The 18,071-nt window shown below is 48.9% G+C and overlaps 1 protein-coding gene across 3 annotated transcripts; it reads left to right on the top strand.

Annotated features, from left to right (window-relative positions):
- Positions 1-1,992: 1,992 nt before the first annotated feature.
- SFXN2 (sideroflexin 2) lies at positions 1,993-18,003 on the top strand. 3 transcript variants are annotated; one of them, XM_078609729.1, is made up of 13 exons: positions 1,993-2,122; positions 2,715-2,793; positions 3,999-4,169; positions 6,178-6,348; positions 7,081-7,179; positions 8,310-8,385; positions 8,485-8,570; positions 9,821-9,881; positions 10,430-10,496; positions 11,825-11,874; positions 12,177-12,226; positions 12,664-12,711; positions 13,200-18,003. In XM_078609729.1, exons 3-13 carry the CDS (start codon positions 4,003-4,005, stop codon positions 13,297-13,299), a joined length of 975 nt encoding a protein of 324 aa, XP_078465855.1. In that variant the 5' UTR covers positions 1,993-2,122; positions 2,715-2,793; positions 3,999-4,002; the 3' UTR covers positions 13,300-18,003. The 3 variants fall into 3 exon arrangements, with proteins under 3 accessions (XP_078465855.1, XP_078465853.1, XP_078465854.1); XM_078609727.1 differs by having other exon boundaries at positions 12,174-12,226; XM_078609728.1 differs by having other exon boundaries at positions 1,993-2,131; positions 12,174-12,226.
- Positions 18,004-18,071: the final 68 nt, after the last annotated feature.

Here is an 18,071-nt window from a genome sequence, read left to right as displayed (position 1 = left end):
CATTTTTAAAACTATAAATGTTTTTAACTTTAAACCCGTCTCTTTTTATATAAACTATAAACCTGATCAACCTAGTTCGATTGCCTGCCACGGCTATCGTAAGGGTGCCGCCGTGGTGACACGAGATGTTCACTACCTCGCCTGGTATACAGGAGGTCGTGGGCTCGATCCCGACCCTGACGCCTGCTGTTTATTTTGGGTTTTTGTGTTCTCCCCGTGGTCGCGTGGATTTTTTTCCCGGGGTCCTCCGTTCCCCCCCCCCCCTCCACTTTTAGAAACTTGCGTTTGTGGAGTATTTGGCTGCTGTCAATCTCCACGTAATAAGCGAACTTAGTTGAGATGTCATTTGTGGCCACGTCGTTTATGAAAAAGAGTTATATAACTCAGTGGGCCTTACCTGCTAAAATGAAATTTAGTTTAATTTTACTGGTAGGAACCACCTGGTTCCACCAGCCCACAGGGGATTATTGTCTCCGTCCGTCGTGCATCCAAAAATGGGTGGGGCTGGGAGGGGATGGTAATTTTTTTGCTGTGGCTGTTCCACCTGATGACGGAAGCTCGTGTTGCCTCCGAAACGTCGTGATTTAATTGAGTTATTTTCATTTTTTTAATCGACCAAAGAGTATGTATCCTTGCAGTCACGAAAACTTCAAATCTGGAATCATTCATTTGCTTGCACTCGACCATCAACTGGCTTTGCCAAAAACCCCAAAAGAGCCTCCGTGTCATCATTCACACACAGAGGAGGTGCCCTCATTCCAGGCAGCTCATTGGAGACCCACGGACAACTCCCCCTCCCCAACACCCATGCCAGACACGAACGCTGCAGCAGCAACACCAGCCCATTGCATTCGCGACGTGCGCCTCCCACAGCCACTCGTTCGTCCATCGCAGCAGCTTCACCCACCACTTGCAAAACTTATACGTAGCCCTCTGAAACCATCAGCTACAATACACACACACACCCTCTACATCATGCACAGATACATACACTCCTGGACACCCAGCCACAATATACACACCCACTCACAATATACACACCCACTCACAATACAAACCTCACCCACAACGCACACCCCACTATACCATGCACAAAGACCGTCTTTCACAGACTGTAGGGGCAATCGCTGTTAGCAAGCACCGATGAAGCCCGGAACGGTACACGAGGGGGTGGGTGGTCAGCAAACACCACCGGCCACCTTTGTCTCTCCGGTGGCGATGCCTTTTTTTACACACCGTACCAGGTACTCATTTGAGGCCGAGTCGACCTAGGGGAGGCCCAGCACCGGTTCGATTAATTATCACTGGTGTTGGCCGTGAGCGTGAATCGTCCATAATCCGTGAACCAGTGGTCCTTAACCTGGGGTGCGGGATGCCCCTTCTTGGGGTGCGAGGCTTACCCAGATGTCTTGAGGACTTAAATAATCGAAACACAAATCAAGCACTGGCACGTAAGGGGCCGTCCATAAATGACGTCACGCACCTAGGGGGGGTCAGACATTTGTGACAATTAGCGACGATGGGGGGGGGGGGGGGTTTGAGAAATGTGACGTCACATCAAAATGCGCAACTTTAAATAAATATAGATTGCACGTTCTACTTAATTAAATAGACGTTTTAATAAATGTTTTCTCCAACAACATCAGAGTGCAGCGCCACATTAAATACGCACTACAATGACAATAGTTTAAAGCGATTTGAAGCATGTTTTATTTTTTTTGGGGGGGGCAGAGCTTTGTGACGTCATATTTGAGGGGGGGGTCTGGCTTTTTGTGACGCCATGTGACGATGGGGGGGGGGGGGTAAAAAAATCGTCAAAAATCGCGTGACGTCATTTATGGACGGCCCCTTACTTTGTTTCACCAAACCCTATGCATTTATTCACATTAATCTTTTTTTTACGACTGAGAACAAAACGTGTTTGCAAGGCTACGGCAAAGGTTATAAGAACCACTGACATGTACACCCTAACACCCACCCCCAACATCCCACTCACACTCGACACTCACCCAACCAGACCCACGTGGGTGACAGATCCTCCGCCCACTGTGGGCTGAACCGAAGCACCACGTGGAGGAGGAGAAGCGCACGCCACGTGTCCGCGTGCAGTGGAGGAGGCCTGGTGCGCTTGGTGTGTGCGAATCCGTGTCTGTGTTGGAGCTGGTGTGTGTGTGTGATCAACTGTCTGTGTGTGTGAGAGAGCCGCTGTCTGTCTGTGTGTGAGAGAGCCGCTGTTTGTGTGTGGGAGCCCCTGTTTCTGTGCGTGTGGGAGCCAGTGTTTGTGTGTGGGAGCCCCTGTCTCTGTGTGTGTGAGAGCCGCTGTTTGTGTGTGGGAGCCCCTGTCTCTGTGTGTGTAGGAGCCAGTGTTTGTGTGGAAGTCGCTGTGTGTGAGAGAGCCCCTGTCTGAGCGTGTGTGAGAGCCAGTGTGTGTGTGTGTGAGCCGCTGTTTGTGTGTGTGTGTGAGAGCCAGTGTTTGTGTGTGTGTGGGAGCCACTGTCTGTGTGTGTGTGAGAGCCAGTGTGTGTGTGTGAGCCAGTGTTTGTGTGTGGAAGTCGTTGTGTGTGGTAGCCGGTGTTTGTGTGTGTGGAAGTCGCTGTGTGTGTGTGTGGTAGCCGGTGTCTGTGTGTGTGGAAGTCATTGTGTGTGTGTGTGGGAGCCAGTGTGTGTGTGGGAGCCTGTGTGTGTGTGAGCCGCTGTTTGTGTGTGTGTTGCAGCATTTCCCGGGCCAGTTGCTGACTGCCTTGCCTCGCTAGGCCAGCTGGCACGACAAGAGCCACTAGGGGGGGAGACCTGGTAAGTGGGTTGACTTCATTGTGTGATGTGAGAGCTGATGCAATGCAGCGCGTGGTATGTTGATACGAGTGGATGAGAACCGATATCAGCAGTGCTGTGTGGACGGAGTGGATTTTGAAGATTGGTCGTGGGTTTGTTGCTGGAGACATGATTGTGAAAGAGTGTGGTGGTGGTGGTGGCAGTAGTACTGTCCACTCGTAGCTGTCAGCAGTAAATAGTGCGGTTGTTGTGCAGAAGACAACTGTCAACCCACACGGTTTACCCGTATTCTTATAGAGGGACATTAAGTTTTTCAAGTCTATACGCCGTATAGCCGTTGCAGTACGGGCAAAACGCTGTTTTGTGTTTCTCTCTTGTGATAGCACTTTGTATTGTTAACTTTTGGATTTATACGTGCACGGGGTGGCCAATAGGGTCTGTTTTAAGGTAGGCACTGATAAGGGGTTGACAGGTATGATGGGTTGACAGGTATGATGGGTTGACAGGTATGATGGGTTGACAGGTGTGAGACTGGGAAGACAAACGGATACACTTGGAGACACGTGGTGTGTGTATTTTACGAATCAAGTGTCGTTCACCCGCCACCAACCCGACACAGCCAAGTAATAAGATTTGTCACGTCACCAAAACGCGCTAATTAGCTACTACTTCAGCACGCCAATGTGTTGGAGAGTAAACCCACAACATGTACAATTTGAGTACGACGTTTCGCTGGTGATTACAACCAGCTTCATCGGGCGATGTGCCAGCATTAGAAATGAATAATATTGGTCGCGAAAGCCTACGTGTTAAACTTACTTCAATTAAACCCAGAACTTTGCTTTTTGCGCTTTCAGATGCGCTTCTGCGGCCGTCTGGAACGTTCTTCCGATATTATGGGAAGTCACCGGAGCTTTGCGCTTTTAAACCATCTAGATTGAAAACTAGTTTCTTGAGAACTGCTTTTTGTGTTTAGTTTATTGCCCTTCCTCCGCACCTCCGATTAGCACGGTAGGGCTATGCACGGTGCAACATAAGTTCAACACACGTGCACGTGTAAGGGTTGTTTATGAGCACCCCTTAGCAAAATTGCATAAGATCCCCTAGCCGTCACATCCACGGACAGTGGTTGGGAAGGTGTCCGAGGGAGGAAGAGGAAGCAGGCATTAGTTGAGAGGAAAGGGGACAGCCCAATTTAAAACCCTCGCTCCTGCCCGTGTCCACAGATCAATGGCGTCGCAGAACAAGATGACATCCTTCAACGTGGACGCGCCGCGATGGGACCAGACGACCTTCGTGGGACGCCTCAAGCACTTCTTCAACATCACCGACCCGCGCACCGCGCTGCTCTCCAACCACGAGCTGGAGCGAGCCAAGGAGCTCGTGATGCTGTGCAGGTTAGACGCTCGCCCCCCCGGAGAGAGAGAGAGAGAGGCCCGGAGGACTACAGACCCACGTACGACAGCGGTGGAAACGTCGATACAGGGAGGCCTTCATCCAGCGGTGGATGGACACGGCTGTTGTGCAGTCTGTTCTCCGGTAAAGCGGTAGTTGCTTTCATGGAGACCACCGTGTTGTGGGGGAATCTGCGTCAAAATTAATAATGTAGGGTGAAGAGCAGTCCGCGATGACACGTGAGATGCGTACGCAGGCCGAACAAAGACCGAGGTGCGTGGGCAGCATCTTGAGGAATCCAGCAGCATCCCAGTACCTCGTGTGATGATGCTACGCCAAGGCAGACGTGATCGCGTTATAGCCAATTGGCATTGTGAAAACACGTGGCGTTATAAGGGAACGCGGACTGTACGTGCGAGTAATACACAGGGTGTTCCTGGTGGTGTTATAATGACCCTCTTACTTTCTACCCAACGCGGGTGATTGAATTAATGTGGAAGCGATGACTCCGTACCAGACAGTTGTTAAGAGTGTTGAGCGCTTAAGCGAGTGTTTTGAGATTGGTGGGAGGACTTTGTTAGAGGCTTTGAGTCAAAGTGATGTTTCTCCGCCATTTCTCCCTATTCAATGGCTTGCCATGTTACTTACGGTGCAATAGAAAATGGTATTATATATTATTTGTTTATTTCGGTTAAGTCACGTCTAAAGATAAAATATTAAATTAAATAATAGAATACGACGTTTCGATTGCAACACAAGCAATCGTCATCAGGTATAATGAAATAGCGACATAAAATCTAACCAGAAAACTATAGACAGACATATTAGCAGACAGATATCACCAAGATACATAGCGAGAGCAACACAGGTAACAGAGAGGGGTGATCGTCTCTGTGTGGTGGCCTTAAATAGACAGAGGGGGGGGGGCGGAGGCAGAGAGGGAGGAGGGTTAGAGAAAAAATTAGCATATCAATGAGTGGTCAACAGACGTGGTGCTGCGAATGCGATGGCACGGCAAGCAAGCCTGAAAATCAGGAGGACACACTAAAATTAAATAACCTAGTAAAATATCGAAATGTAATGTAATACAACACAGAGGGTCGGTCAACACACGTGCGTTAATTGTGTGTTGACCGACCCTCTGTGTTGTATTACATTACATTCGTGGATAGCCAAAATCGCGAATAGCAAGTTCGTGAATAATGAGGGAATATTGCAGTCAATGTAGTGGGTGGTCTACAAATGTACCAACCGAAGGAAAAGGTTGCCCACAGAAGCAGAGTCGATGATGCAGGCAGTGGTGAGAGGGAAACTGGCACTATTTGGACACACGTGTAGGATGGACAACTGCAGGAATATTAAAAGTGTGTTCAGGAAAAAATGGAAGGAACCAGAAAAAGAGGAATGCCTAACAGAGAATGGCTTAGGGGCCATCCATAAATGACGTCACACACGTAGCGGAGGTCAGACATTTGTGACGATGTGTGACGATGGGTGGGGGGGGGGTTGAGAAATGTGATAATCACATCAAAATGCGCAACTTTAAATCAATATAGACAACACGTTCTACTTAATTAAATAGACTTTTTAATACATGTTTTCTCCTACATCAGTGCAGCGCCACATTAAATACGCACTACAATGACAATAGTTTAAAGCGATTTGAAGCATGTTTTATTTGTTTTGGGGGGGGGCAGAGCTTTGTGAAGTCATATTTGAGAGGGGGAGGTCTGACTTTTTGTGACGCCGTGTGACGAAGGGGGAAGGGGGGGTCAAAAATCGTCCAAAATCGCGTGACGTCATTTATGGACGGCCCCTTAACGATTATATAAGAGATTGGTACCAGAAAGATGAAATGTATGGCCCCACTCGCATATATTTGCACGAGACAGAGAGGAAAGTGGGAGGAAAAAAATGACTAAACGTGCATCAGATGCCTACGGGCTCTCTTGCCCATGGATTGTGACGACGACGATGATGGCGGCACAATTGTTGGGGTTTGCTGCGCAGGGCTGGATCCACCCCTCCGGGCACCACCGTGGAGCAGCTGCACTACGCAAAGAAGCTCTACGACTCGGCCTTCCACCCGGACACGGGCGACCGCAACAACATCATCGGCCGCATGTCCTTCCAGGTCCCCGGTGGCCTCGTCATTACCGCCGGCATGCTGCAGTTTTACAGGTGCCACCATGGAGCCCTCCCCGGGCGGACGGACAGTTCCGCCTGCCAGCCGACAATTTCCCCCCCCCACCCAAGCCTCCTCCTCAGCCCCTCCCCAGCCCCTCCCCAGCCCCCTCCCCAGCCCCTCCCCAGCCCCTCCACAGCCCCTCCCCTACCCCCTCCCCAGCCCCCTCCCCACCCCCCTCCCCCCTCCCCACCCCCTCCCCAGCCCCCTCCCCACCCCCTTCTCCACCCTCCCCACCCCCCTCCCCACCCTCCCCAGCCTCCCCACCCCCCTCCCCAGCCCCCTCCCCCCTCCCTACCCCCTCCCCAGCCCCTCCCCAGCCCCTCCCCTACCTCCTCCCCAGCACCCTCCCCACCCCCCCCACCCCCCTCTCCAGCCCCCTCCCCAGCCCCTCCCCTACCTCCTCCCCACCCCCCTCCCCACCCCCCCCACCCCTCTCCCCAGCCCCCCCACCCCTCTCCCCAGCCCCCTCCCCAGCCCCCGTCACGTTAAAGTTTGGTGTTCCACATCACGTGGCTAAATTCCATCTCTGATTGAAACATCGGTTTTTGTTGTCATACGATGAACAGGTCACCTGAAGAGTAACGTTCGTTTCCAGCGGCCGTTCTCAAACAAAAGAGGGTTGCTCGACATGATGCCGATCGCACGATCGGGTTAAAATGTGGAAAGATTCGTGAAAAGCGTACATTTAAAAAAGTATTCAGCCCTAATGTACTTTACTTTGTCAGGTCCATACCAGCCGTGGTCTTGTGGCAGTGGATCAACCAATCCTTCAATGCTTTGGTCAACTACACGAACCGCAATGCTGCCTCGCCCATCACGTCCACGTAAGTCTGGAGCGCACATGTTTTAGTTATTTTTTATATATTTACATTATATATAAACATAAAAAATGGGGGGCGGAACAGCAGGTAACGTGTACCATATGTATATATGTATGTTGGACTTCTTTTGCACCGTACGTGGTCAGCTGTGCTAATTGGAGCTGCTAATCCAGGGGTCGGCAACAATAATAACAAGAAGAGCCAATTTTTCCGAATTCGGAACCCCCCCCCCTCACCCCCCAATATTTTAAAAAGCCACAATGCTTGCGAGTATAAGACGTTCATTAATAAATAACGTCACGAAGCAATCTTGAAAGAGCCGCATGCTGCTGACGCCTGTGCTAACCGGAGGTAACAAACAAATGCACCCTCAAAGTCGGGGAACGAACGAGGGCGCCCGGGCTCGCTGCCCTACCGCCACGATCGCGAGCGGCGTACTTCAGGGGAACGGGAAGAAGATGGGAAATGTGGGAGGGGTGGGTGGGGGGGAATAATGGAACCAAACAGAACCGGAGATAAAATATGGTAAGCGCGATGCCCAACTTTGTCATTCACGTTCTCTCCCAAGAGCAGCGATCACCGTGCGTTAACAGAGGTGGTGATGGGGGCACGATTTTTAAAGCTTGCGTGTTCCCCAAAAGTGTTACATTCCAACCGCAAAGCAAACACCCAGTTTTTTACGCAATCTGTTTAATACGTTATACCAATCTGGATGAGAGTTCAATGTGTATATCGGTAAGCCTAGCAGATTTTTTTAATGTTATCGTACTGGTAACTGGTAGTGAGATTTTCACTCTTTCTTTTGATTGTAGCATCACACAAGTATAAGATATTCGGCCGTACATTATTCGTGGAAATGATCAGCTTTCGAGCCCTTCTGGAAGCTCATTATAATTTAATTCATCACTCGGTCACAGTTATGTACATTATGCATTATCTATGAGCATGGTGGTGCTGGGTGTTGGCACGGTTATTGCATTGGCCTGCAATGCCATGGCTAATCATCCCTGGTTAATGAGTCTGGTTAATTGGTTTGGTTGATTGGTCTGGTTAATGAGTCTGGTTTATGGGTCTGGTTCATGGGTCTGGTTAAGCCGGGATGCCTTTGTCTTCATCATGTTGCGTGTGCACAGGCAGATAGGCATGGCTTATGTGACTGCCACAAGCGCTGCTCTTGTCACAGCTGTGGGGCTCAACCTCTGCACCAAGGTACGTGAGTGACCGGCAGAGATTGGCTGAAAAGGATTCTAGGAGTTTGTAATTCGAATGATATTAGAATCACACTGTGCTCGTTGGCGTCTTTCACAGAATGCGCCACCACTGGTGGCCCGCTGGGTCCCTTTTGTGGCTGTGGCAGCTGCCAACTGCGTGAATATACCCATGATGCGGCAACAGTAAGTGCGACTGCGTATAATTACTCTCAATGGGGGGTTGTCCAGTTTTATATTTGGCAGCGATGTGCGTCTTGATGCCCATTAACCCTTTCCTGTTGCTAGAAGTCTGCAAGTTGCAGGGTGGGTGTTATCCGCTGAATGTCGGAACGGTTGAGTGTTAATTTTATTTAGATGGATAGCGCCGTTGTTTTTAAAAGACATTGTACTCACCGCAGTGAACTGTAGCGACACGACCGCACCTATGATACTTGGTGCCAAACTGTGCCACACACCCTCCCGCATGGCCTTGTGGGAGCCTCGGTACCAATTGAGTTATTTTATTTTCGTTTTTCTCCTGGTTCCTTTCCGATGACGTACGTGTACGTACACGTACGTCATCGGAACGAAATCGGAAGGAGAAATCTGGTGAAGTGGACGTACGTCATCGGAATGGGAAAAGATTCAATAACTCCGCTTCAAGGCGGTCTGCCAGCTTACAGCGCTGAGACGGCAGCGTTGAGGGTTCACGATTAAACCGGGTATGCAGGCAGACCGATGGCTGCAGAAAAATAATATTGGAAAAATGTGGAAAATGAAATTAAAATTAATAAAAATAAAATAAAAATCACGACGTTTCGGAGGCAACACAAGTCTCCGTCATCAGGTGGGACCGTCACAGCCAGATTTGCTGCATCAAGTGAGCAGCAAATCTGGCTGTGACGGTCCCACCTGATGACGGAGACTTGTGTTGCCTCCGAAACGTCGTGATTTTTATTTTATTTTTATTAATTTTAATTTCATTTTTTACCTACGTGACTTTACCGAAAGAACTAAGAGTATGAATCCTTGCAGCCACGAAAGCTTCAAATCTAGAATGGAAAAATGTGGTTTTACACTTAATTTGGTAAATTACAGCTCTAATAATATCAATGTCGGTTTGACTGTCGCACATCAAATATTTTTCTAAAGTTCCGTGAAAAGTTATTTTTGCAGCAGTTCGTAGACACTTGGGTTTGCATCGCTCTGCGAGATTTCCGAACGGATTTTTTTTTTCTCGTGACATGAAACCAATTCTACTCCGGCCGAATAAAGTTGGGGAATAGGCCAAAAAACTAAAATATAAATAACACCACCTCCTCCCGCGCATGGTTGTTTTTCCACTCCATCGCAAGTGGGTTTTAGCAGCAAAGCAAGCGAACTGGGAAATTACCCCCCCCCCCGTGGTTTCTAGCCGTGTCATGCGCGTGGTGCTTCTTGTGTTCGTCTTTCAGAGAGATCATTAAAGGAATCGTCGTGACTGATGAGAACGGAAATGAACTTGGACATTCCAGGGTGAGTGAGAGCGAGAATCAACAACCAGCCCCAGGCTGTGTGTTAAGTATTGAACACACTATTAACCATCCTTCATGGCCTTTCTCTAGTTTGTGTCTGACACTAAAGTACAAATGTACGTACCAAGCGTGTAATGATGCATCGACTAAAATACATTCTTATGCTCTCGATGCATGCTTCGAATCTTGCGTGTAAGAATAATTATTTATAATTCATACAACATGATGGTTTGAACACTTCTTTGTCAAGCCACTGCTGGAAGACAGCCTCTCAATCCCAATAACTATATAGCTCAGTGGGCCTTACCTGGTAAAACAATACAAAATAGTTTGAAAAGTTTATGGAGGGCAACGTACAGCTATTGGCAACAACGAGGCTCAATGCTAGGGACACAAATGAGCGTAGCTGTTGAGTCCGTCGCGTTGTCAGACACCGACACTCATGTTGAGTAGTCAGACACAGTTGTCAGACACCGACACTCATGTCACTGTGTGTGTCCCGCAAACCCCCCTCCCCCCCCCTCCATTCTCCGTGACGTCGTGAGACAGAAGGCGGCCGTGAAGGGAATCGCGCAGGTGGTGGTCTCGCGAATCACCATCGCCGCGCCCGGCATGAGTGAGTGTCCTCGCGTGGTTAACGAGCAGCTCGTACTGCCTCTTCCAACATCGCTGTCGCGCAAAGCACCCGCACGGAGCGTTGGCTTCACAGTCCCGTTCTCCTACAACGTGGTTTTTTTTTTGGGTATACAACGCGATGAATGTATGAGGGAGCACATTTTTGTTCATGACGCAGACGAGAATTGGATGTAACGCGGTTGGGTGAACGCAACTGCTTCGTAGGGCTGCCTCGGCGTAGCGTCACACAGGGCAGAGGGATGCTGCTGGATGCTTCTCGATGCTACTCGCGCGCCTCCGTCTTTGTTGAGCCTGCGTACGCATCTCGCGCATTGTCGCGGACTGTGCTTCACCCCTATATATTGTATATCATTTATTTTAACGCGATTTTTTCCATAACTACCGCATTATAGGAGAACAGACTGTACCTGAAAATGATGCTCGTTTTTATCTTGTCGGTTTTTTACGTCTTTTGGGGTTTTTTTTTTACTCCATGTTGGTTGCATTTTGCTAATAACGTAACGGATAACTCTCGATTATCTGGGGTGATTAAATTGGGGGAGGGGGTGCGAGGGGTGGTCTGGGTGCAACAGCAACACGAGGTACGTGTGCATTTGGCTCAAGATCGATTGGATTGCTTACTTATGTAAAACAGGGGGTGGAGGTGTTTTCTCCTACAACATCAGAGTGCAGCGGCACATTAAATACACACTACAATGACAATAGTTTAAAGCGATTTGAAGCGTGTTTTATTTTTGGGGGGGTGGGCAGAGCTTTGTGACGTCATATTTGAGGGGGGGGGTTTGACTTTTTGTGACGCCGTGTGACGAGGGGGGGGGGGTCAAAAATCGTCCAAAATCGCGTGACGTCATTTATGGACAGCCCCTTAGACGATTGAGGAGCAGCTGCTGATTTATCCCGTGCGCACATAAAAGATAAACATTTTGTGTATTTTTTCGCAACAGCGTTTATGAAGCAACGCAGGTAACCTGTCCATAGGTAAATCGAGCAGGAACTGTTACGGTACTTTTTTAGTCTGTAAAGTTCATTGGTGTGACAATCATTGTGTTTGAGTGTCTGTCGCGTTATCAATTTGTCTCCGCATCCACCTGTCTGTGCATCCATCTCGAGATGTCCACTGTTCAGTTTATTTTTATGGAGCGACGTAGAGGTGACATTCAGAACCGAGCTTGATACATGGCGTTGTTCTTTTAAGTAGAGACCAAGAGCGGATGTTGACTGTCGCCTAAATACACTCCTCTTGTATGCTGCCAGTTCGTGTGTTCGTGTATGCAAATAAGTAATTTATTGTATTTTATCCGTTCTTAGTTATCCTGCCAATCATCATGCAGAGGTTGGAAAGATACGCATTTATGCAGGTTTGTATTTTGTAAAACGCTTTTTATCTGTAGTTGTACGTGGACACTAATTATCTATAAGTCAACTTATTGTTTTAATTAGGTTACTATTAAGCAATGTGTTTTGTATTCATAAAGGAAATGTATTATTCAATGACGGCTAAAAACATACTTTTGTTTACAATTCATGTCGGATTGATTTAACAAATGTCTGTGATCTTTGGCGGGGCCTTGTGTTTGTCAAGCCGTTCGTGTGCGTCTGCTTAAACTCTTTTTCCTCTCTGCCCTTTGATATTTTACACTTTTCATTTCACACCCAGCAGCGGAGGCGGATTCTGCTTGGCCCGATACAGCTCGTCCTCCTCGGATGCTTGTGAGTTGGCGTTCATTTGAATGCAATAACTGAATTATAATTATTATATTCCGATCACGCTCCGGTCAAGTGCCTCAGCGGTAGAGCAAGTGACTCCCAATCGTAACGTCGTCCGTTCCTAGCATCCCTCCGGGGGTCGATAAATTGAGTACAACTTTGTGAGGAAACTAACAGTGGATTGTCATATGTATAGACCCTCCATAGGAATGTGGATTTTCCATCACTGGCTCAGTGGTGAGCAAGAAATCCCTATTTCATTCTTAATATGCTTTTAAGATAATGATGTTTAATTTAATTACTTTTATTTTATACCTACGTGACTTTACCGAAAGAACCAAAGAGTATGATAATGATGTTCTTTTTGTTTGAAAGTGGCACACTCTTTACGTTATATATACAAAAAAAAGTGACCAATGTTTGGGAACATTTGTTTACAGTTTGACTTTCATGGTGCCAGCTGGATGTGCACTCTACCCTCAAACCTGGTATGCAGGGGATGCTGCACACCCCGTTATAACACGCACCCCACGTAGTAAAAATAAAATCCCTATTTAAAGCTTTCGTGACTGCAGGGATTCATCTTCTTGGTTCTTTCGGTAAAGTCACGTAGAAGGGAAATAATAAAATAATAAAAATAAAACATTATAAAATAATTCTCACGACGTTTCGGCCACAACGCAAGCAGCTGTCCTCAGGTGAAGAACAGGTTTGTCGGGAAGACAGCGTCTGAGCGTCGGGAAGACAGCGTCTGATCGTCTGACGCTGTCTTCCCGACAGACCTGTTCTTCACCCGAGGACGGCTGCTTGCGTTGTGGCCGAAACGTCGTGAGAATTATTTTATTGTTTTATTTTTATTATTTTATTACTTCCCTTCTACGTGACTTTACCGAAAGAACCAAGAAGAATAAAATCCCTGTTACAGCATCGATGGCTGTGTGTTGGCGCTGAGTGGTGTTGGTGCTGTCCCGCACAGCTCCATGGAGGTGAGCCGCCTGGAGCCCGAGTTGCGGAAGTCGATCGTCGACAGACACGGCGACGCTGTGACGAGGGTCTTCTTCAACAAGGGGCTGTGAGCTGCTGCTGCTGCCACCGTGCGCAGGGGGCAGCCTAAACATGGATTCCGTCGCGACGCCGTTCAAGCAGCCGTGAGGCCACCCCTTCACCTACCATCACGCAAACTCTTTGGCTCGCCGTCGAACGAAGAGGGTCAACGCGTGGCGCACTGCGGCGGTCTGGGAAGCTCTTCCGATAATAATAATTCACATTTATTTGTAAGGCGCCTTCCACTGATGTCTGAAGGCGCCCTGTAAAATGAGGGTTAAGCAAAGGCCAAGAGAGAATGATAAGCTAAATAGAATAAATGTACGTAAGAAGATGTGTTTTTAGAGGAGACTTACAAGTATCCACATTATTGGATATGATGGTGCCACTTAGCTCAGGGTACACATTGCAGACAACCAGGGATTCCGTGCCTCCTGCAGCTCCTCTCCCCCCGCGGCCGCTAGGCCCCGGCGCCCCCCCCCCCTCTCTCCCCCCTCCCTCTCTCTCCCTTTCTTTTTTTATGCATCTGTAGCGTTTTTTTTATTTCAACCGGTGAGGCTCGTCGTCACGTCGAACATGAAAGCCGCATACTCTTAGGTTTTTTCCGGTAAAGTCACGTAGGTAAAAAATAAAATTAATAAAAGTAATCAAAATAAAATTATTTTATTTCTATTATTACTTTTATTAATTTTTATTTTTAATAAAAGTAATACAAATAATTTTATTTTATTTCTATTATTACTTTTATTAATTTTAATTTTATCTTTTACCTACGTGACTTTACCGAAAAAACCTAAGAGTATGAATCCTTGCAGTCACAAAAGCTTCAAATCTAGAATGAAAACCGCAGCCACACGCTCTAAAACACACGTTCATGAAGCGCTGTGTGCGTGCCGTGGCACTCCCGTAGATCACCTCAGCCTAAAATTAACATGAGGGTGGTGCGTAGACATCGACATCACAGTAACTCAACATAAACACCTAACCTCTCTAAAATGTGCAACATAAACGAAGGCGACGTACAGTAGACGGGCGTGTGGTCTGACTAAAACGATCAACCATTTTTCTTTACCAAGTAAGGCCCACTGAGCTACGTAGCTCTGTTTCAGAAGCGAGCTGGCTATCACAAATGATAGCTCAACAAAGTGTTTCACGTGGACATTTATAGCAGACAAATACAAAAAAAACACGTGATGATGATTCTAAATGTGGAGAGAAAAACCGGAGGACCTGGGGATCATACCACACAGCCAAGAGGAGAACACACAAACTCCAAATATAGTGGCGTCAGCGACCGGATGGATCGCAGTCTGTGACAGGAGGCTACACGAGGGATCTGTGGCGTGCCTGTGGGAGCTATTCCTTCAGCACCCCCTGGTGTCTCTGCAAGGAACCAGCAGATCGCCAACACTGAGCGGTGCTTCCAGTGATCACCACACAAGCCACAAGTGGGCCTACTGCTGACCCCGATCCGGGCGTGATCGGTCCGTACGGTTGGTGGCGAGGGTGGTGGCGAGGGTGGTGGCGAGGGTGGTGGCGAGGGTGGTGGCGAGGGTGGTGGCGAGGGTGGTGGTGAGGGTGGTAGGCTGCGGCGCCTCTGTTCGGAATACAGCAGCCCGAAGGCCACGGCGAGCAGTCAGATGCTGCCGCTCCCCGTGGGGCAATCACATTGCTGCTCCTGCTATCACCGCTGGTGGCGGTGGGGCTGCCATTGCTGCCAACTCCTTGTATGAGGCTTATCAAGGCCAGCATCTCAAGGCAGGGGCAGCTGTAGCTCTCCTGGGAGGACCAGCTGTCATCTCAAGGGGGTAGCTGTTGCTGCTGCTGTTGTTGACACAGTGTTGCTGTTGATGGTCCAGCTGAGGCGGGGAGAAGGCGCCAGAGTCTTGCGGTGAACGCTTGAACCTCTTCCTCCTGCGCTGATACGAGCCGTCATCAAACATGATAATTGGTTTTTTACCCTTTTATCTGGCAACAAAACTGTTTGCATTGACCACAATACCTGCGGTTGGAATGCAAACTCTGATAATGTATGCACTGTCCTTGAAATGTATTGGTCCACACCTGCGAGACAGCTTTCCTTAAAGCCTAGTTTCACATGGTGTTGGACCAGATTATGCCAAAAGGCACACAAAAAAACAATTATCATATTTTGCTACTGGCAAAGGAGGTTCCAATGCTGTAAATGCTTACCCCGAGCTCTCATACTCTGATGGTGCATTGTCTTTGGGTTGTGCGCCTTTTGGCATCATCTCGTCTATCACCATGTGAGACTCGGCTCTAAGGAAAGCTGTCTCGGGTGTGTGTAGACCAATCAATTTAGAGGACAGTGCATACATTATCAGAGTTATGTTTTTTGTTTGCATTCCGCTATGTGCTGCATCTGCACGCAGCCCTTCTCGTAGTCCTACGGCCTCCGACGGGTAGCTCAAATCTGCATGCAGAGCTCCCCGTCATCTGCCACCGAGCACACGGCCTCCTCCAGCGCCCACTGCTCCTTGAAGGCCGGCACAGTGTGGCTCAGCCGCGCCGCATGGCGGAACTTCAGCCCACACCTTGGCTCCGACCAGAGCGCAGAAGATGCCCAGGCTGCTGGCCGGACGTTTCCCCTCCACGGCCACCTGTAGATGGCCGGCTTGGCGTAGCCCACGAGTACGTTGACGAGTCCAACCCGAAGTCCAGATCAATCACCTTTTTGGTGCCCATTGATGAGGATCGTCGGGGAGAATTGGAGGCTGAAATTTAGCAGGACATTCCGCAGGACCTTGAACAGCTTGCGCTGGCACGTATTTGGTGCGCCGCCGTCTCCACGTCACCACAGGACCGGCACTCCGGCGCCGTGTCGGTAAAGCACGCTAGGGAGAGGCGTTGGCGGTGACGGTGCTGTGGGCGATTCTCCTGCTGAGATCCCCAAGGCGCTTGTACGTCGGCCTGAAGTAAAGCTGCCTCCAGAGAGCCCTCTCCTGAGAGATGCACGGCAAGGCTTTCCTCCAGGCATGGTCCTTATGATTCCTCAAGGTGTCCCTAGTGGTGGAAGTGGATCATGTAGGCGTACAGCACCTTCCTCTTAACGTCCGCAAACACCACTTCTGGTAGGCCTCCCAGACAGCAAAGCTTGTGTTCTGCATTCCTCGGTTGGGAGTGACGACTCGGTGGCACGATGGAGAGCACCGGCGGAGAGCGACCGAAAGGGGCCTCATCATCGCTGATGCTGATGGCCGGCATTCTCTGCGCTGCTGCTGAGAAGACGCTTTTTTGGCTTCAGTCAGGATCGGAGCTGCCACCCGGAGTGACTGCAGTCCCAGCTTCGCGGCCATCTCAGCCGAGTGAAGCCACCGGCCCTGTATTCCGGGCTTCACCAGATCCCCCATCCTGGTGAGTAAGGCTCATCTCCCTGCAGGGGGTGGTGATGGATGGCGGCTCTGTCTGCGGATCCCCGAGGACTGGTTCGTAGACCAGTTCCACCACCGACCGCCGCTGGTTCAGCCTTCTGACAGCGACGCTCCTGTGAAAGGGTGGCAGCTGTCCCAGTGGGAGGCCCCGCATGTCCATGTAGAATAGCTGCTTGGTGCACTGCAGACCTCCCAGCTGCTCCAGGAGAAAGGAGACCGTGACGTTCCAGGTTGGTGGAGGGATGGCGTGCAGGAATCTACATGCGGCCAGCAGATGGAAGGTGGCCACCTGACTCACCAGCCCATGACCTCCCTCGCCTAGTGGCAGAGCCAAGACCCCAGCCGCGAGCCAGTGTCCTCTTCCTGACCAGAAGAAGTTGAAGATCCTCTTCTGTATCGCATTGATGAGGCGATTGGGGGTACAGGGAGAAGAGTAGGTGCCACAGCATGAACGTAACCAGCTGGTTAACCACCAAGGTCTTCGTCCTGAAGGTGAGGAACTCGCACAAGCAAAGAAACTGTGCACTGCGGAGAGTGCAGCCACGTCCTCATCAGTGAAGCAAAAAATAACAAGCTAGGAAAACCACAAAACAGTGTCTAAATAAACAAGTGATCAAAATGTGTGTAAAGCAAAACACTGGTGGTAAATGAAATTCCCACGAAAAGTAGTGAAAATATTCAAGTTTGTAGAGGTAAATCCAGGAGCTCTGTGTGAACACGTGCCTCGCCCTTTTTTTACGCGTATTCTCTGGAGGTTGTGAATGTTTGATGGCCCTGTAAACGCCTTGCCACACGCAGTACACCTGATGGGCTCCTCTTCTGTGCGTGTTCTTTGGTGTCACCAGCTCCCTCGCCAGCTCCCTCTGGGAGGGAGCGAGGCTTTCTCGGTCTCTCTCCCCGCTCTCCCTCTCCTCTCTCCCTCTCGTCTCTCTATCGGTGAATGCTCACGAGTAGTCTGTGAACTTCTCTATGACACGTTGACTACCTTCCGATATTTGAGCAAATTAATCTGTTCATAATTACCTTTGTGCCTACGTGCATTGATCTTTGTTTCATGCAGACTTAGTATTATAGGGCTGTGGTATGCCTATGAAATGCAGATATTAACAATAATTGTAACATTACCTACAAATCGTTGTAAAAGATGCTAAGATTTTTCATGGAGCTAGGATGTTTGTTTTTCAGGGGTCGACAAAATATGCTTTGTGCTAATCACATTTTCAATGTGCAGATTTTATACATTTGCCACTCGCACAATGTGTTATTTTTCTAAACAAAGCTAACATCTCTGTCATTCATTATTTTTTATGTTGTTTAACAATAAAGGAAAACGAGAGAGAAAAACATTTAGAAGCTCATGAGTATTCATAATATTGAGCACTTTGCTGGCATGACTGAGGTCCTGGGTTTGA

The sequence above is a fragment of the Lampetra planeri genome, chromosome 32, assembly GCF_965212315.1.
Source record: "Lampetra planeri chromosome 32, kcLamPlan1.2.h2, whole genome shotgun sequence".
NCBI lineage: Eukaryota > Metazoa > Chordata > Hyperoartia > Petromyzontiformes > Petromyzontidae > Lampetra > Lampetra planeri.
This window is presented reverse-complemented; position numbering and strand designations above follow the sequence as displayed.

What these genes read in the sequence shown, in the direction of transcription:
- SFXN2 (XM_078609727.1), top strand. Translation starts at nt 4,003, where the DNA reads ATGGCGTCGCAGAACAAGATGACATCCTTCAACGTGGACGCGCCGCGA. An exon ending in GGCTCAACCTCTGCACCAAG is followed by an intron (nt 8,386 to 8,484) that starts GTACGTGAGTGA and finishes CGTCTTTCACAG; the next exon opens with AATGCGCCACCACTGGTGGC. An exon ending in CATCGCCGCGCCCGGCATGA is followed by an intron (nt 10,497 to 11,824) that starts GTGAGTGTCCTC and finishes ATCCGTTCTTAG; the next exon opens with TTATCCTGCCAATCATCATG.